The sequence below is a fragment of the Podarcis pityusensis genome (assembly GCF_964106645.2).
Source record: "Podarcis pityusensis genome assembly, chromosome: 5".
In the NCBI taxonomy this organism is placed as follows: domain Eukaryota; kingdom Metazoa; phylum Chordata; class Lepidosauria; order Squamata; family Lacertidae; genus Podarcis; species Podarcis pityusensis.
In genome coordinates, this window is record NC_138032.1 from 56,437,674 (window position 1) to 56,458,252 (window position 20,579).

The 20,579-nt window shown below is 41.7% G+C and overlaps 2 protein-coding genes across 11 annotated transcripts in view; one reads left to right on the forward strand and one right to left on the reverse strand.

Moving 5' to 3' along the window:
* ZRANB1 (zinc finger RANBP2-type containing 1) overlaps positions 1–9,709 on the forward strand; it is a 41,816-nt gene extending 32,107 nt beyond the window's left edge. The window contains exons 8-11 of the mRNA XM_081005246.1: positions 1,404–1,524; positions 3,325–3,454; positions 5,123–5,352; positions 6,205–9,709. Coding sequence (XP_080861372.1) covers positions 1,404–1,524; positions 3,325–3,454; positions 5,123–5,352; positions 6,205–6,423 — 700 coding nt within the window. The 3' untranslated portion in view covers positions 6,424–9,709. The remainder of the gene's footprint in view (positions 1–1,403; positions 1,525–3,324; positions 3,455–5,122; positions 5,353–6,204) is intronic.
* Positions 8,294–20,579, reverse strand: part of CTBP2 (C-terminal binding protein 2) — a 210,913-nt gene continuing 198,627 nt past the window's right edge. For 8 of the 10 annotated variants that reach the window (XM_081005206.1, XM_081005202.1, XM_081005203.1 and 5 more), the window contains 4 exons: positions 20,191–20,321; positions 18,488–18,615; positions 16,085–16,202; positions 8,294–12,502 (listed from right to left, as the gene is read on the reverse strand). In XM_081005206.1, the coding sequence (XP_080861332.1) occupies positions 12,322–12,502; positions 16,085–16,202; positions 18,488–18,615; positions 20,191–20,321 (558 nt within the window). In that variant the 3' untranslated portion in view covers positions 8,294–12,321. Of the gene's footprint in view, positions 12,503–12,765; positions 13,119–16,084; positions 16,203–18,487; positions 18,616–20,190; positions 20,322–20,579 lie in introns of all 10 variants that reach the window. The other 2 variants (XR_013986352.1, XR_013986353.1) reach the window with 2 other exon arrangements.

Genomic DNA, 20,579 nt, shown 5'->3' on the forward strand with positions numbered 1-20,579 from the left:
ATAATTGATCAATCAGTTCAAAATGGCTTTTGTCCAATGCAATTTATATAAAGTTGTTACTGAAGTAATCATGTCATCTTCGCTGCTTGTTGCTGTCCTCGTAAATATCTGGGCTCTGGAAAATGTCACAAACCTCTGTTGACATAGCTCCAAACCATATCACTCGCTTAACTAGAATTGCTGTGCAAAATATTTTCATTATGTGAACTTTGGCTCTGGTATATTGATTACCATAGAGCTGCAGACTACAGCTTCACTATGGATTAGAGGTGATTCTTTGTACAGCATGCCAAACTACTTCTCTTGAAGTGTGAACATCCTAAAATCAATAGGAGAGGAAAATTAATTGGGACTGGTTTAATCAGAACGGGGCATCTGGAACTGGGAAATGATTTGGGGACCTCACTTTTTTCTTGGTTTGTGGCCTTGGTTCTCAATCTGGTGTGTCACTGATTCCAGCCATGTTCAGCCAGATCACTCTTATGAGGGCAACAGTATGTTACTGTTTCCTTTAGCAACTCTCATGCATAGCTATACCTATTCTGACCATGGAAATTACAGTAAGTTATAATGATTAATAGAAACTTATATGGATGGAGTAGGTAGCACTGATGGAAGTTGGTGCCAGAATTACTTTGGAGTTGGTGGCTATGCATCACCCCAGTTTGTAAAGGCATCACCTACCACTGCTATGAGTTCTACTTATCTAGGCAAGGTCTTGGATCAACAATATCTCTTCTTTCATGTATGATTTCTGTCCTTCTCCTCCAGCCATACCTTCTCCCATTGAACACTGAGATAGGTAGTTCTGCTGCACTCTTCAATATTTCTCCCACCTACCCACTCCTGGTACATTCTGCCTACAATCCACTCTCTTGAAGATGGTCACAGATGCTCAGCCAGACAAAGAACCCAGTTATAGGCCTATTACAGCCACTACACACAAAAAAAGGCACATCACAACAATTAATCTCCAGTTGAACTCCTTTCACAGGCATTCCACCCCATCTCTTACCTGGGGCATTGCAGACATACCATGTCTATTGCTTCCCACTCAGGGGATGCTAACTCCCAGGTTCCAACAGTTGCGCACACTGGGTTATCCAATGTGAACGGGGGTGGGGGGAACCTTGTACTAATTCAGAATTCAGACAAGAGATGCTAAATGAGCTATGTTTCAACCAAATACTATATATATATATATTTCTCAGAATTTGGCATTTACTGTCCAATTTTTTATTCAACTTCTCTCCTCCCGTAAAATACTTGGCTGAAGTAGCAAGAAAAGTATTGTGTTCTGTGTGTGAATCTGAAGAAATCCACTTTCAGCGAAAGCTTGCATAGTTCGGTACGATCTTGAATTATGAAAATGCATCTTGAGTCCTTTTATGCCATTTTTGTAGGTTCTATACCCGATGGAAAGAATGGGAGTCATGGTACTCCCAAAGCTTTGGTTTACACTTCTCACTGCGAGAAGAACAGTGGCAGGAAGACTGGGCATTTATACTTTCGCTTGCTAGTCAGGTAAGACACGTGTGTGTGTGTTAAAAAAGCATGGGGAAGCACAGTTAAAAGTTACTTTATGTTCACAGCTGTGGCTTTTCTTTCTATTTTGTTCCTATTTATTTGAATCTTACGGTTAGTATTTATGTACTTCTGTTCTTCACCGACATATTCTCAGTTTAAAAGTTACTGATGGTTTGGATGTGGCAGGACCACTTCAGATTGTTTTCAATCCTGCTTGGGTATATTTTGCCAAAGTTTTTGTCTGCTGTAAGAATATGATGTTGGACTGAGTTGGCCTTTGGTCTGATCTAGTAGGACTCTACTTAAGGCCTATCTTGCTCTAGCATCTTATTTTCCACAGCAGCCAATCAAATGCCTATGGAGAGCCTAAAGGTGGGACTTGAGGGCAAGTATCTCTCTCCTGCTGTTGTTTCCCAGTGACTGAAATTCAGAGGTGCAGTGCCTCTTTCCTGGAGGTATTATATATAGAAGACCGGTAGATAATTTCATTATGCATGGATTTGTCTTATGCACAAATTATCATTTAGCATTTTTCATTCTGGGTACTTTTACGTCACAAAATAAAACAAATGTAACATGAAGTAAAAGGCAAATGAGTAGGACCTCCAGAATAGAAGCCCTTATTCTGCTTCATTGTAATTGCCACTGTGGTACTGAAGAAGCATATGAGATTTCATAATGCATTGGTCACATTTTACTATAATGTTAAAATTTCTTCTCTATTGAAAATACAGTCTTGTATAGTAATTAGTACGGGATGCGGGTGGCGCTGTGGGTTAAATCACAGAGCCTAGGACTTGCCGATCAGAAGGTCGGCGGTTCGAATCCCCGCAACGGGGTGAGCTCCCACTGCTCAGTCCCTGCTCCTGCCAACCTAGCAGTTCGAAAGCACATCAAAGTGGAAGTAGATAAATAGGTACTGCTCTGGCGGGAAGGTAAACGGTGTTTCCGTGCACTGCTCTGGTTCACCAGAAGCAGCTTAGTCATGCTGACCACATGACCTGGAAGCTGTACGCCGGCTCCCTTGGCCAATAAAGCAAGATGAGTGCTGCAACCCCAGAGTCGGCCACGACTGGACCTAATGGTCAGGGGCCCTTTTACCTTTATAGTAATTAGTACACAGAAATTTCAGGTAAAGTGATGCTTTTAGGCAAGGCTAAAAATATAAGGGTGCCTGAAGAAACATGTCCTTGTTTGTTACTTTTACCCTCTTAGCCAGGGGTCGGCAAGGTTTACCTCGCCTGGGCTGATTCACTCCAGCGGAGATCTGTCTGTGGGCCGGATTGTGAGAGTGTGCGGCCACGATTTCCGCCGCCTGTGCAGATGCGATTTTCGGCACCGCGGAAGCGAGTCGCCACACTACACCGGTTTAGCGCAGCACGCAGGAAGCTCGGTTCAGGGGCGGCTCGTGGGCCGGTTAAACGACCCCTGTGGGCCGCTTGTGGCCCATGGGCCTTAGGTTGCCTACCCCCGCTCTTAGCTATTGTTCCTAGAAGGCTACAGGGGAAATCTGACTAAAAGTAGACAGAATTGGTAGCTGAATCTTGTAGATTTATTTTGGCCCCTTCCCCATAATAATTTAAGCACCAACCCAATGATGCTTGCATATACTTACTGGATAATTATAGCTTTCAAAATGCAAACATTTCCAAAAATAATTGATATGTAATTAACATCTGAACAACATTCATGACTTCAGTTACATGAACATTTTGCTGAAATCAAAGGCTCAGTCAATTGGTCTGTCTCATGTGATAGATATCATTTTTATTTCAAGTGTTATTCTCTTTGATACAGCCTGGAGCAAGTTTGGAACAGACACACATTTTTGTACTTGCACATATTCTTAGAAGACCAATTATAGTTTATGGAGTAAAATATTATAAGAGTTTCCGAGGAGAAACTTTAGGATATACCCGTTTTCAAGGTAAGTGTGACTTATAATAATGTTTGTTATAGAAAGGATTGCTGACATCCTGAGTGTTCACATTTTTCTATTTTAGATTTGACAGAGAGTACATTCAGCAGTGCTTTACCGACCTTCTTAAGAGCACTTTGCTAATGTGGCTGTTTTCAAGGGGTCCTCTTTGCCTTCTTGCCTTAAAGTGACAAAGCCCTCAAAGTCCCAACAGCCTTCAGAGATCAGTTATGGAGGCTAGAGTCATTACTTGATCTTTTTCTCTCTGATGATGCTGTAGCTTCTTCCATTCTTGGGTGCTTTCTGTAATGGGAGAGAGGCAGACAGGGGAGGCATGGTATAACATGGTATTCTGCTACAGTGCTCTGCCTGCTCCGTGTGTGTGCTCCGCTGCAGCAGTGTGTTTGCACTTGGATCCTTGGGGCTAGTCAGGCAAGAGCCTGATAACAAGGGTCTATTGTGGATCCAAATTGTCTGTGTGTAAATGCTCCTTCCCCAGTACAGCAGTTGCAATATGAAGTCAGTCCATGTAAGTGAGTATAACTTTGGCTACAGATAGGTTGAGTGCATGGTACCATAACACTTAACTGCCATACAATTTAAATGCATTGCCACCTATTTTTCTTAAGAGAACACTAAACAGGAATTATGTTAAGTGAGTGCAGGAGAGCCACTGGTCTGTCAGGAGACATGCTGAGGGCAATCTCATGTGCAAATGCACCAGGCAGAGTTTTTTCTATGAAAGGTTGCTATGCTACATATGTACTTGGATTACTCACTGCTATTTTTAAACCCTCTCAAGGCAGGTCACGTTCCTAGTTTAGTTGTTTTGATGAAGCATCTATGAATAACTTCTGATGTGCTAGAAGACGGGCAGGGGGAGATTCAGTTATATGTAATGAGAGGCTGTGGGGACTAGATTAATGGACATCGAGTCAAATATGGCTTCCACTTCTTCAATTACACAGGACAGTTTGTATTTTAAGTTCATGCTCATGGGTTTATCATTGAAAAAAAGGTTGCATAGAATATTAGATTGCCTCTTGGGAGTTGTTACTGCAGCTCATGATGCTGGCAGTCTTTTAATTGCCAACTTTAGGAAGAGAGTATTGTGTCTTATATTTTACTCTGTGGTCTACCGTAAAATATACAGTGGTGCCCCGCAAGACGAATGCCTCGCAAGACGAAAAACCCGCTAGACAAAAGGGTTTTCCGTTTTTCGATGCGCTTTGCAAGATGAATTTCCCCATGGGCTTGCTTCGCAAAACGAAAAAGTCTTGCGAGTCTTGCGATTTTTTCCGCTCCCCCCCCCTTTTTCTAAGCCGCTAATAGCCTTTTAGCCGCTAAGCCTTTAATAGCCGCTAAACCGCTAATAGCGCTAATCCGCTAAGCCACTAATAGGGTTGCTTCGCAAGACGAAAAAACCGCTAGACGAAGAGACTCGCGGAACGGATTAATTTCGTCTTGCGAGGCACCACTGTATTTTATAACCACTAATTAAAATGAGTCAGCTTCCTAAATTTGAAACCAGTATCACAATGTATTAAAAGACATATTGAGATGTACATTGTAAATGTGGTTTATGTCATGCTTTCAGATTATTTTTTCCCCATCAACATAATTAATGTGCAGTGTTCCATTGATTTAACCCCTTTCATCACTCCTTCTTCTTTGTAGGTGTATATTTGCCTTTGTTATGGGAACAGAGTTTTTGTTGGAAAAGCCCTATTGCTCTGGGCTACACAAGGGGCCATTTCTCTGCTTTGGTTGCCATGGAGAATGATGGCTATGGCAACCGAGGTGCTGGTGCTAACTTGAACACTGATGATGATGTTACTATTACTTTTTTACCATTGGTCGACAGTGAAAGGAAGCTGCTGCACATTCACTTCCTGTCTGCTCAAGAGGTAAGAAACACTAAGCAGTTCAGTGTTCAGTGAGACGCTGCATCAGCAGAAAAGGAAAAGGGGGAAAAAGCATCTCTGGAGAATCTACATGGCAGAGAGCCTATAGCTGATATGTAGCAGTTGCAAAGACATTTGAAAACAGATTGCAGTAGTTTGAGTAACAGGCATGAGAAGCCTTGTGTGCCAACTTAGTGTTGCCTTTCTGTTCTGAAATTGGTTTGTGAGAGTGGTTAGTGTTGGGGTGTGTGTGTGTTGTTGGTGTTCTTGTTGTTGTTTTTAAACAGATGTATTAGTAAAGCTTTTGAGGAAAAGCTAAGGCTTCCCAACCAGAAATAACAGGCAAAACAGTATGGTCGAATGTTCTTCTGGTGTGAGTTATAGATCTCTATAAGTTTCTCTCTCTTTGTCTCTGTCTCCGTCTCTTTCTCTTTGTAACTAGAAAGTGAAAATTTGAAAGCCTAAAAAAGGCTACAAGACCCTTTAATAATATTTAACCATTTCATTTGTATGCTTATTAAAAGAAGACTGCAAAGTTGAGAGTAGCTGAAAGCATAGGACTTTTATTTATTCTTATTCTCTGCCTGCCTAATAGTGGGGTGTGCATTCTTAAAAGTTCCAATACCTTGTGTTTGTAAAACACAGAGCTGGCAGTTACATAAAATTTAATTTATAGGAAGGAAAAAAGTAGGATATTTATGCACTGCTTTAGATAGTCCCTTTAAAAAATCTACTTTCCTAAGACAGTCTTCCTGGAGCGCTTTAAATGTTGCAGGGCATCCCTTTTTTTAAAAAAAGTTGTGGTCACTAATCTGATTTTAATCATGTCCTAAGTGTTGTGTTCTTTTTCTGAAGATTGGTAATGAGGAACAACAGGAGAAGCTGCTCAGGGAGTGGCTGGACTGTTGCGTGACGGAGGGTGGAGTCCTAGTTGCTATGCAGAAAAGTTCTCGCCGGCGCAACCATCCCCTGGTAACACAGATGGTAGAGAAATGGCTTGATCGCTATAGACAAATTCGCCCCTGTACATCCCTTTCAGATGGAGAAGAAGATGAAGATGATGATGATGAATGATAAAATTGAGATACCTGGCTGAGAATAATGTGTGGTGAGATCCCCCAGCACTTGGGGCGTGCTCTAGCAATTTGTTACACAACGACCTAATTGTAGCAGGAAGCAGCCTGCGTAAGATTTTTAATCGGCATGGGGAGAATTCAGAGGCTCAACATATATGTGAAGACAGCTACGTTGGTTGGACTACAGTTTGTAAAAAAGCAAAGCCCTAATTTTATTACCAAGACAGAAAGCATTTTTCTTTCCAGTTGTACATCTGCCTATAAATGTACCGCATGTAGTTGTGTAAGAAAGTTGTGTAATTGGAAAAAGTATTACCAGCATCTTAAAATAATTGAAAAAAATTCTTTTGAATAAGGGCACTTAAAAGCACACCGTAGATTAATATTTGTTCTTTTTGAGACTTACAGTGAAACTTGGTTCTTCTGCATCACTTCCTAAGCATTCTAACAGACCCATTTTATATGCAATCTTCCTAATGCCCAGGTCAGATGATGTGGCTTTTCTTTTTGCTGTTGAAGCCATATACCCAGAGTGAGTCAAAAGTATGAGCAGTTCATTGTTTTTATTCAGATTTGAGTTACCTTTGTGCCCATTATAAGAAGATGAAATGTTAAAGGGAAAAAAAACCACCAACCTATGGAAGGGATGATACATTTTGATTGAGTGAACTTTGTGTTGTTTTTTTTGTAAAGGATTCTCTGCTGTCCGTTAATATTTTGTATCTCTTATTTGGAATATTTCCCCCCCCTTCCAGCATACTTAAAGTAGTCAGAGAAGTACTGTTCCAGAGAGCTATATGCTAACTACCGTGTGGAATCTGCTACATCTAAACTGAACTGAAAAAACTGCATTTTGTCCAAACCTGATCTTGCTGTGAGTTGTACAATAGAAATTACTATTTTATCAAGCCTTTCCCCTGCAAGTTAAAATCACCTCCATTAAGGAGCACTCCTTGGTCATTAAAATCGAGTGAGAAAGCACTTTGGCAGTTTTCCTTAAAAGCCTTCATTCTAAAGCTTTGTTTTAAAGTACTGTATATTATCTTTCCTTGGTATGTAAACTTTGGAATTTTTTGCATGTTGATTGATTGTGGCCACATTTGAATATGTAAGTTTCCTGAAAGTATAAGTTCAGAATATATTCTCCAGTAGAAAATTCTTTTTTTATTATACTTGATAACTTTAGCCATGCTATCTTGAATGGATATAGCCTATCCAAAAAGCTCACTTTAAAAAAACACTAAAGGTTGAATAGTTTTGTATGCATAAAGCAGATCCTGATAAGCACTTTTTGAAGACTAATGATGGTGGAAATGAGGACAAGGAACCTCTTGCAAAATAGATTTCCTTGTTTAAGAATCTGGACAGGAGCCGTACATTTACATATGTGTAAAAATATATATAGGAACCCTTCAGAATTTGCTGCTTTTTCTAAATGTGGATTAGATGCTGTTGAAATATACTTTACAAAAGTAATCCTGTTGACAAACCTACCCTGAAATTTCTTCAAGGTACTACATTGAAGAAGTACATTGATTCAGCTTTTTGATCTCTGAAATGTAAAAGGATGGATGTGTTTGTATGTGTTTTGGTCATTAGTTCTCTCTTTTGGTGCATGCAGAGATTATTGGGCAAAGGTACATGCTTACCTTTGATGAGTCAAATTTCCTAAGCTGGAGAATAATTGGATTTCTTTTTTAAAAAATAGGTCCTGCTTTTATGTGCAGTTCTAATTTTAGGTTTTCTAAATGCTTTTTCTGCTTACATTACATACTTAGTGGTGGAATCCCCATAGTCCTGGACCAATGCAATAAGCTGTGCTTCTGTGGGAGGAGTCAGTTACCTAAAATAATGGAAGTTTTTTAAAAAAAGTTCTGAGTCACTGTGCTGCCATCTATAGCTGATTCTAGTTCGATACATATGTCTTAAATGTAAGCATTACTATCCTAGTAGGGGGAAATGGCTGAATCTCCAGCCATCTTTATTCCGCTGCAGTAGCAAAGCCTGAAATTTTGGAGTCTTTTTGGATGAAAGTGTTTGCCGCTGCCTGGAATAAAAAACACAATAATGTGCATTTTTACTGGCTCCTAGCTACACATACAGACAGAAACATTGAAACCACTTCTTGTAGCCTCAGTACATCCCTATGATAATCAGTGGTGGTTAGTGGTTTTATAGATTGTAATTCCAGTAGCTGTTACAGGGCTGGAGAATAGGCATTGAGCAAGTTGCGGCGAGCCTCAAACACTGCAGTAATGCATGGGTCTCTAATCTCATACACCTTTTTTTTTTAAAGTCCAGGCTTTGCCACTTATTGTGATCTAAGTTACAGTTGAGGTAGTATTTTTTTTAATTAAACCACCATTTCTGAAGCTGAAGGGCAAGTTCCATCTTGAGTATGTGGTGGAGATATATTATAAAAATTTATCATATATTTCCTGCTTTAAGTAGTGGTTTTTCATCCATTTAAATTGTTTGGTTGTGTTCTTTTTGGACTGCAAAATTTGCTGCCCCCTCTCCTTAGAAAAAAAAAATCACTTCATGTGGTAAACAAAAAGGAATGGTTTGGCAGCAAAATGGCTCCCCCTTCTTGCCATCTCAAACCATTTTGTATCTTAATTACTTTTAATATCTTGTTTGAAGCTTTGTTCTACTGCATAAACCTATGCTTCCTGAATCACGCTAACATTTTAAGAACTCTTCAATGACATACGTCCTCTGTACTAAGAAGACTTCCACACCCACAACTGTTATATGGAAGTTTGACTTACAGCCTCCTCTAAAACTACATTTTCCTCTAGTTTTAAGTGGAGGGTTTTCTTTTCTTCAAGTTAGTACCTGGAAGTAATACGAAGATAATTGCATCCAAGCAGCCAAATTTTGCACCAGGGGTTCCTAGCAGATTCACTGGCAGTAGCAGAGTCTGCCTCAAATGTGAGTGTCCTATTAGAAAGTATACATTTTCATCAACATTAATTATGCCTATCTGGAATGCCACTGCCTGGTCTAAGAACAAAGTTCCAACAATAGCAGCTTCTTAAAATCACTAATGCCAGTGTAAATGTTGTTTCACCTTCATTTGTGTGGCTTCCTAAATGTTCTCTGTAACTCACCAATGTTCCTCCTCCTGATTGCTCTATACTGGTGTCTATGGTAAGTTATTCATAATTGCAGTGTTAGATCATTGACACAGCTATGAAGTTGACTCCCTTGAATATGTTCAAAGCTGGTAATGTGCTTTTCCATTAATTTAAAACAAAACAAATATAAGTTTTGTAACAATGGTTTGCTTTCAGTTTGTCTGTTAATGTATTATTCTGTGTCTTCCTTCTCTTCCCCCTACCCTCAAATTCCATTCTAGTCCTTATTTATTTATTTCAAACGGACACTGCTGTTAGGTTGGGAGGTCATACAGCCTGCGTTTGCCATGAAATCACATCTGTATTACATTTGCGGTTGGACCTAGTTCTTACTATCCCAGTCATCTTGTCTTTTGCTGCCGCTGTCCCAACGGTTGCATGGACTCATTGCGTGGTCAGTGTTGGTGGCAGCTTTACTCTTTTCTCTCCACTTCCCATGGCTCTCAACTTCTGTTCCACATAGCTTAGCAATGCGTTCTGAGGATTGCAGTTTTTTTAAAAAATATTATCGTTTGTAATGGTGTTTTTGATGCACATTTAGTGCTTTACTGTTTAAAGGAATCCTGTAAATTTGGGTTGAGAGAAGAATGACTTGGCACAGGTCCTATAGTGAGTTAGTGGCTAAAGCTATTTTGAATTGGAGGCTTCCAATGCCACAGTTGGTACAACAACCAATAGTAGTTTGTAGTTAACCAGTCTGGTGTGGGTTTCATGGGCCGCTTTGCAGGGTACAGCCTCATACGGATGAGAAGAGTAGTCCTTGGTCAAATCTCCCCTCTCCCTCCCATGTTCTGTTTGAAATGAGAGAATAAGCAGGCAGCAGGCTCTTAGGAGTTATGCAGTCTTGCATCTCTCCTGCTTCTGGTCTAGGAAACTCTGGGTTGCGTCCAACAAAGCAGTTCTGTTAGCACAAGGACTTGGGCTGTGCATTGGTACTTCTTCTCCCTCACCTCTCTCAGGGCACCTCTTGTAATTTCCTCAAATCTGTTACAAGATCTGGAGACTATCTCAGTGTACCCATTAGTTTCTGCAGTGATGAGGGTAGGAGATTGAGCACAGAATAGTGGAAAGTTCATCCCCATCTTGTTTTGGGTAAAGTCTTAGATGCCAACTAATGCCTGAACAAGCCATTAACCGACACTCTGTGGTCTCTTCTTATATTCAGAGAGGATTTTTGCTGGAACTCTAGTGCAGATACTTTAGAGGAGTCTTGTTGGCTTGCTTGGAACTTTTTTAAGTACACAGGATTTTGGGGGGTAGATGTAAACTAACTCTGCTCTTTAAAATAAATAAACATACTTCAGACCACTCATGAGCTTCTCACAGCTCTGAAAAGAGGAGATTATTGCGTTTTGGAATCTTGACTGCAGAGTCAAAATTACTTCTTTCATTGAGAAGGGTGGTTTTGGCATAGCTTGCTCTTGTTGGACCTGAAAATGTGTTAGTATTTCGTACAGGGTAAAGGACATGAAGGGCCTGGTCCATGTGAAATTATAGAAATTGTCACTTTTTATTGAAAACTGCACTGAACGCTATATGTCCACCTTTACAATAAACAAATACAGTAACGGTAACACACTAAAACAAAACATACTTCTGGTAGCCATTGGTTCTGGTTTTTTGTTTTGTTTGGGACAGCTTTTAAAACTTATCACAGAAACAGGAATGTACCCATACAAAGGCTCAAAATAGGCCATCTTTTTCAACAAAAAGGCGATGATTCACAAAAGACTATGAATATAACATGTAACTAGTTGATACAAATCTAATAGGATTTGTTAAAATCAGTCACATCTAATAACACATTTTGAAGTGTTCTTGTATAAAATATCACATGAAGAAAAGAAGACTTCAATGTCTAAAAAAGTGGGTTTGTTCATACAGTCTGACAAGTTACCATAAAAAGTGTTTCTTTTTCCTGAGACATAAGGAAATGCAACATTAGTCTTGAACCCCTTCCAGCCCAAGACGTTTCCACTCAATAAAATAGCTGTGGATTTAAAACTGAGAAAAATATATTTGAGTATAAATGTGAAACGTAACACTTTTTCTTTTTTTTGCATCATCAGCACGTGTTATTGAGTGTACAGCTACTTTATTAGGTGTATCTTGTAGAATAAGCATCCATTTCTGTGGGTAAGAGGCAGCTAGTTAACATGGGCCTTTTACCCCCTCTTCCCACCAAGATTGCTGTCCTACATGACGGTAGTTAAACTTGAGTAGCATCCCTCCAATACATTAGTGGCCATATATAACTGCAACAAGCAAAACAGTTCCCCCATCTCTGGGTTATATTTCCTCAGGCTATACAAGGAGGAGCCAGGTAAGTGAGGAAGGAAAGGGCTGAAGTCACATGATGGTTTCCTCTTACTATCATGTAAGCTTTGTTAGGACTGTTGGACCTGCTCTAAGCAGCAGGTCACCTGCTATTCCCCAAAAGGGACTGAGAAGAAATATATATTCTTGTGATTGATGTAAAGATGAAGGAAACTTAAACATACAATAACAGAAGCTGATCAGTAATGTATCATCGCATCCTAGTTTTCAGTGCTTCAGTAAGCAGGTGACTTCATCTGCATTCCCCCTCCCTCCCCAAGTCTTGACTCCATTTTTTTGTAGTTAACACTGGAACAACATGATGCGTCAGTCCAAAATCAACCTTACAAATTTTGTATCAAATTCCCGTCAGTTCATGTGTCATCTCCCCCCCCCCCCAATGTCTCTTGGTCCCAAATCGGAGTGCTTTGAATTATCTGCTATTGCTCATTGGGATGTTCCCTGTTGTCCCCATGTTTGGACGGCTGATTAGGAGATGGAGCTTGGGAAGGATGCGCCACTGTCGGAAGATTGTGGGTAACAGGGATCCCTCCGGGGATAATACCTTCCATAGCTGCCGGAATCCCGCCTGGTGTAACGCTCACCATGCCTGGTGGATATCTAGGAAGAGTGTGATTTCTTAGTTAAAAGGAGACACGCAAGCATTCCATAGAACAACAGGCTGTGGGGGTAGTAGAAGGGTAATGGGGGAGGGGGGAAATACCTTGCAGTCAATTTCATTCATTGCCAAATCACTGCTATCCCGGTATGGTAAGAGAAAGTACTTTTTTTACTGCAAGATCTGTCAAGTTTTCAAAGTATGTTTGTAAGAGCAGTATTTGTTTGGGTGGGAGGGGGGAATCAAAGCTAATATAAATTATCACCTTCAAACTCTTCTTTTTTCACATTGCTTTTACCCACATTGAAGTATGAGACAAAAAAATGATTCCAGTGTTGAAAGAGAGCCGCAGAGTGCACATTTCAGCAGCTGAGGGACCAGCCTTATATGAATAATCCGCTGCTGCCATCCCTTCTTCCTGTCACCCTTTTATTGATGTCAAACATATTGGAACACAAAATACGACTGTGGCTTCTTTGCTGTTAATTCATTTGAGTGCCACAGAGGGCGACTGAAATGTTTTTTGGCTATTAGGTATCATCTCTTTCTTCCTGTAAAATCCTTTGAAGTACAAAGCAGAAGGGTGGACTGGCTCATGGAGATGCTGAAAAGAAAAACCTAAATGGAATGTGACATTGTTCTAATGTCAGTAGTTCGATAACAGCATCCCTTTCCTAAACACATACATTACATTCAGTTTTAAAAAATGATGTTTCCTCTTTCACTAAAATGACATAGGAGAACATGGTGCCTGTACAGGACTAGTTTCATGCCCCCACCCCAATAATGTGACTTGTGGCAGCCTGGCTCTAGCCTCTCAACAACCTCTTCTGGGGCGTTTGCTTAGCTGGAATGGGCCCTTAAATTATGATAACACTTCTTACTTGTGTCTGTCTGGCTGTAAACCTCTTATATTTGTACAATGGGCTACAGTCTAGACCTTCAGAAGTCAGCTCATCAATTGCTCCATCCATATCACCAGGGGCTGAGGTAATAATCAGCCCAAGACAACAGTCTAAGTAACTTGCATAGCTAGTTCTGGAAGCTCAAAGAGGCATTTAGATTTGAGTTTCAAAAGCATGTTGGAATGCAAGAGGTACCTGCTGAAGGAAATGAGGTGACTCCCCAAACTACTGAGAAATAGCACACCGGCCAGCTCTTCAAAGAAGAAAACCAAAGCTGTCACAGAGTTGGTGGAAAGTCCCTTGTGTGAACAAGTGTTTGGGGGGAAATTGAGAGAAATCAATGTGGCACGTGTCATTATTACTGTTAAGCACATTAACCAGGCCGTGTAGATGAAAGAGCTTTACACTCTGAGAGAGCAAGTGTGTGTGTGTGTGTGTGTGTGTGTGAGAGAGAGAGAGAGAGAGAGAGAGAGAGAGAGAGAGAGAGAGAGGGAAAGTATGTATGGCATACAGAGAATGAAACAAGTTGGACTTGGGCTTTTGTGCTTTGGGGAAATATGCATGATAATGAAACCCTACGTAAGGAAAATTGCAGAAAACTGGTATGTTATCACACTGTTAATCCTGCAAGATGAAGCAGAGCAGCTAATTCTGCAAGTCTCAAGTCGGACTGCTGTCAGAAGGGTGGGAAGCTGAAAAGCCCCCATGTGTGAGCAGAAGCAAACTTGCATTGTCTGGCTCTCAGTCTGTGAATTTACAGGACAAATTTAGGGAAGAAAGGTATATTGCAAATTAGTTTTAACATACAACTCCGTTCAAGGAGTGGGATTAACAAGATTAGCCTCTTGCAATAGAAGCATGCATCATAAGCAAGGTTGTACACTGCAGATGATATATATATATACTGAATTTAAATTCTGTAGTCTGCATGAAATAGGTTCAATAAACAAGCTGACGTATACTTCCATTATTTCTGCTAATCACACTAAAGAGCAAGGAGTTGCAAAAGGCAACAGATACTGGATATCTAGACTCTGTCTAGTTTTTCAGATTTTACTTAATATCACATACCTACTTTCCAGTCCTAGCCCCTTGCTTTCTGAAACTCAGTATTAAACTCTGTTCATGAGCAGTATTGTGTGGGTTTTCACACAAGTGCAGAAGAAACATAACACTATAAAAGAAGAGATGCTGGTAGATAACAGTTTACAAAAAAGACCAGATGTACCTGTGAGGCAAAGTTAAAAGAATAAAAGCTGTTCTGAAGGTATGCTGTAAGAGTATAGGAGAGGTCACTAGATTAGACCTTGGAAGGAAGGTTCTGTGCTGGACACAGGTAAGCCCCCTCCCCCAAAATGCAAATATTAGTATACACAGTATGTAATGAAATGGGGAGGAGATAAATAAGAAGCCCAGCTTTTCTGACCCGAAAACAAGATGGAGAGAGACTAGTTCGTGAAGGTTCATTTTTGTTCTTGCTATAATATGTCTGCCCCTTGAGATTATGTCTCCTAAGTGAAACAAAAATTCTGGCTTTCAAAATGTCAGATTATGCTTGAGTGGGATCCTTCTCCATATAGGCACACTATCCATGCATGTGGGGATCCCAGAAAAACTCACAGCCCTTTTTATATCCTATACACATACCTACCTTTAGTGCACATGGAGGAAATCTGAGAGCACAAACTTTCATAACTGCCCTAGAGGACTATCTACTTGGCTAAAGGGAGGTGGAGAGAAAAGGGGTCCATTGAACCCCACTGGGATCCATCAGGGAAATTCCATAACTTCTGCAATCCTAAACACACAGGAAATTTAAAACTTGGAGGGAAACAAATTCATCTGCAGAGGTTTGCCTCCTGTTTACTGCTCTTTTTGAAGGCTGCACGAATAGTCTGGTGCTTGAGGGCTACCATAAACATCCAAGGGAGGGCGTGTGCATGAACAGAGGGGGCTTGTGAAATCATGGACACTAGCCAATTGGGCTTTTCCTGCAACAAAATCACTGTCTCAAGGGATGTCTAAATTATCTTGTAATAAGCTACTGACAACTGCACATTTATTGCTGAACGAAACAATCGTCTGGAAGTGCCCTAAAAGGACTGATTGGCATTTCCAGCAGCCAAAAAACCTCACCCCTGCCTAGTAACCATTCCGCATCTCTCATGCTTTTTCTAGACTTAAACTTAGGTAATATATTACCCCTTAACATTACATGGGGGGGGTGCCCTACAGTTAATTAATGTTCCATCTTTCCACCTCTGCAAAGACTCTTTGAAGTCCTTAAGGAACACTGATTATATTCCTCCCCACCCCCCCAACTAAATGGCTGGTTTGCTGAAACTGACTTCTGGAAGCTCCTTTTGTCAGGTAAATAGTGGGTGAGTTAGTAAGACTGAAACAGCAGAAAGGCCTTTCAGAGAAGCTCAAAGTGACTCTATAGTAGCATTATTAAGGGGTCTCTGTGCAGCAGGATACCTGTGGAGATGCTATCTCTGAATAGTATTCCCAGAATAAAGGAAGCGCCTTCTGTGGAGGAAACCTGAATACACTATTGCTGAAGGGCTACCCTACCTGAGCCCTATACAAAGATGTGTGTATCTCATTCTCTAGCTCCATTCTTGGGTAGAGAACTACAAAGTATGGTGCTTTTTCCCCAAAAAGAGTTCTTTATCTTACCTGTATGTGGCACCATTGAGCTCCGGATGAATCGCTTGCTGATCTATTACTGACCAAGGAGCTGTTGTGACAAAGAATTCCTTGTTCACGCAGTTTCGTAGGCTTTCAGGGATCCGACCTGAGGAAGGGAACGATTCAAATTCATAACAGGGTCAGGTACAAATCAACCCGACTAATATGCAACAAGCTATATCCAAGTTGAGGTTTTCCACACCACTCGTTCTAACTCACACAGCTCTTTACTTCCCACCAAAATTCAGGGGGGAAAGGACTGCTGTACAATTTGATTATGAGTAAAACAATATGCAGTGCTTTCCCCTTGCCACACCCTGATACAACGGTCAGCGGCCAGATAAAAGTGCTTTGAAAGGCTGGATAATTTCCCACCCCTTTCCTGCACCGAGTCACTTTACAAGCCCCGTTACAGCAGTTTGCTGGTCATCCTGCAGACCTCGCCAGAATGAATGAAAGCTGCCCAAGATATTGTAACTTTCTCTACCCCATTGGCATTTCTCCCCAAAGCAACTCCACATTGGGTAATGGTAGGGAATCGACCCAATTAGACACAGGAAAGGATGCAGAAGGCCATCTAAAACAGTATAAAATTAGGCATGCTATAGCAGTGCCTGGGGACGTGGGTGGCGCTGTGGGTAAAACCTCAGTGCCTAGGGCTTGCCAATCGCATGGTCGGCGGTTCGAATCCCTGCGGCGGGGTGAGCTCCCGTCTTTCGGTCCCAGCTCCTGCCCACCTAGCAGTTCGAAAGCACCTTAAGTGCAAGTAGATAAATAGGTACCGCTTTATAGCAGGAAGGTAAACGGCGTTTCCGTGTGCTGCGCTGTTGCTGGCTCGCCAGAGCAGCTTCGTCACGCTGGCCACGTGACCCGGAAGTGTCTCCGGACAGCGCTGGCCCCCGGCCTCTTAAGTGAGATGGCCGCACAACCCTAGATTCGGACACGACTGGCCCGTACGGGCAGGGGTACCTTTACCTTTACCTTATAGCAGTGCCTGTTACACGTTTGGCATGTATTGGATGCTGGAGCCCTAGTGATTATGTGAAACTCTCAGTTATTCTGAAAAATACTTAGATAAAAGCCCACATCCCTTTTATTAGGAGTTTGCTCCATCATTAACATGATTTGCTACCATATCTCCATTCAGCGCACTTGTGGTTTTGCCTTGAAGAGCAGAACAACTATAAATGCTTAGTATCTTGACTACTTACCTAACAACAAACCAAATACAGCGGTACCTTGGATTACAAATGCTTTGGGTTACAAACACTTCAGGTTACAAACTCCACTAACCCAGAAGTAGTACCTCAGGTTGAGAACTTTGCCCCAGGATGAGAACCGAAATGGCGCCATGGCGGCAGCGGGAGGCCCCATTAGCAAAAGCATGCCTCAGGTTAAGAATGGTTTCGGGTTAAGAACGGACCTCCAGGACGAATTAAGTTTGTAACCCAAGGTACCACTGTAGGTAACAATATTATGGCTACGCCTCCCTAAGGAGTACTTGCAGGTCCAGTGCAGGAATAGGGTGATGTTAAGGGAAAGGGACACTCAAACTAAGAGAGTTCTGGCATAGAATCCCCTAATGGCAACATCACTTTGGTTCAATGCAGGTTTTCATGTAGCAATTGCTCCTGATGTTGCAGCTGACAACCGATAGAATTTTTCAGCTTAATGAGCTTTCTGAACGAACATATACAGGCATGCATGTATAAGATTTAAATATGATTTAAAACAGGTTGCTAGAATCACGTTAACACTGTAGGTGATTTAAGTGTTAACCACAACTGCTCCCCTCTCCACAGACTATGGAAGCAGACTATGCACTTTCCAGGACTGGTGTGCCACATATGGTGATGTGATGTTCAGAGGTTCTTTAAACTATGCACTGGCAAATACATGTGCAATCAACACTGGCAGGGACCACACCTGCACATGCTGTAATGCCAGATAAAGCACTAGTACAGGCAAGCACTTCATGGGACCTATAACATTTTAACTGGCTTATTGTGGTCTAAACCACTGAGCCTCTTGAGCTTGCCGATCAGAAGGTTGGCGGTTCGAATCCCCGCGATGGGGTGAGCTCCCTTTGCTCGGTCCCTGCTCCTGCCAACCTAGCAGTTGGAAAGCACGTCAAAAGTGCAAGTAGATAAATAGGTACCGCTCCGGCAGGAAGGTAAATGGTGTTTCCGTGTGCTGCTCTGGTTTCAGTGTTCTGTTGCACCAGAAGTGGCTTAGTCATGCTGGCCACATGACCTGGAAAAACTGTCTGCGGACAAATGCTGGCTCCCTCGGCCAGTAAAGCAAGATGAGTGCCACAACCCCAGAGTCCTCTGTGACTGGACTTAACTGTCAGAGTCCTTTACCTTTTTATGGGCAAGCAAGTTGGTGTACCTGTGATAGCTCGGCGTATCTCTGTCGCGGCAGCTTCTCTCATCTCCAGTGAGGCCTGTTCGCTGTACCAAGCAGTGTGTGGTGTGCAAATTAAATTCGGAGCATCTTTTAGTGGTCCTTGAGCAAAGCTACAGGAAAACACCCCCCAAGAAACAAAGATTGAGGTAAAAAAATAAAGTTCACCAACATTTGATTTGATTTAATATTTCTATTCTCCTTTTCCAACAACAAATGTTGATCTCTAAGTGGCTCACAACAATCAGAAAGCATTAAAAAGAAACAATAAGCATCACAATCGCTACATCCAGATATTGCTAGACAAACACAGTAACATACAAATGAAGCAAACAACAACAAATTCATTGAAATGATTAATACAAATCCATAAAGTCAAAGTCAAGAAGGTGCATGCTCCCAAATTAACAGTGGTTGTCTATATATGTACAGTGATTGCCTTTAAACAGAGGCAATCACCCTTCCACTATTGTTTACTGTTGTTCCTAGATACCTGAAAAATTAGGCTAGAAGAATGACACACATTGATCACGTTTTGAGAATCCTTTCTTGGCTTAATAACCGGAGTACATCTGAGCCGTTTGTCTACACACACAAGCCCTTTTAAGTGTGCAGTAATTAAACCCAGAAGTCTCCTACTAACCACAGAATCCCATTCTGCCCAAACCAGAAAACAATAGCTACCAGTCTTAGAAGATGCCAGGATCTTATAATCAGTTTTAAGTTGTTTTAACATCCTGGCTTGTTCCAAACCTCTAAACCGTAGTATCTGAAGTAGAACACCATGTATGGTTAATGAGAGACTTCTGGCTTTAATTCCTGGATGTTGCAAAGGCAGGAGAGAAGGGGCAGCATTGAGGGTGGGGAGGAGGGCAAAGGCATGTACATATATTGTCTTTAAGCAGACAGATGATTGACCAAACTCAAGTCACATTCTCATTTTCTTTTAAAGTTGATTTTTATATGGTAAAACATCTCTCATCCACATTTTGCTACACATGCTGTGCGCCATCTGGCTGCCCATTTCATAAAAATAAGTGCTTCCCACATGTCTCTTGATTCCAAGACTTGCTTCTCTTAGATCCTTCCAGCGGTATCCACAAACAAGTTCAGCTTGAGGGGAGACCATCTGCACTGCACGATGATTCAGGCTATGAACACACTCTCCATTTACTCTGCATGCAGTGTGCTCCCATTGTTGGTTTGGGAAGCAGTGGACACACGATGTTAGCCACAATCCAGATCTATCCTGTTATCAAACTCTGCATTTTGACACATTTTCCCCAAACCAGCTTTGATCCAAATTAAGAAAAAGAATGGCCTGGCTGCATTTTAAGCTGGTAATGACAGAGAGGGCCAGAAGGCCACATCTAGCCTTCCTCACCCCTAGCTTAGCATGTCACTTGAAACCAGGATCATAGTTAAGCTCTCTTCTCTTTAACCAGGATAAAGCTACCTGTGGCAACTGGCCACAACAGCTATGTTCTACCTCTGGTGTTGGGAGGCAGTATGCCGCTGAATGCCACTTTCTGGAAGCCATAGGAGTACCGCTGTGCTTGGGTCCTGCTTGCAGGCTTCCCACAGGCACCTTGTTGGTTCATTATTGCATGACAGAAACGGCCTAGACTGAGCCTTCGAGAACATGCAAGATAGAAGTGCAAAATGCTACAAGTGAGATCTCGACTTACCTAAATGGTTCCGATTCATGCACATCCAGTGCTGCCCCTCGTATCCTTCCTTCCTTCAGGGCTTGAGTTAAGGCCTTTTCATCCACCAGACCACCACGGGCTGTGTTTACCAAAAATGCTCCCTGCCTCATCTGAAGGGAGCCAGGGAGAAAGAAAGGACTATTCAAGCACTACTATTACCAGCAGTGGGACATAAGCAGAGCATTGCCACCACTTCCCTGGCTTACTCCCGTAGTGTAGCATCCTCTGGCCTCTGCTCACATACTGTAGGGCAAGAGAGGGGAAGCAGCAGCCCTCAAGATATGGCTGGATTGCAACACCCATCTGACCATGGGTTATGCTGACCGAGACTGATGGGAGTTAGATTCCAACTATTCCTCGAGGGGCAT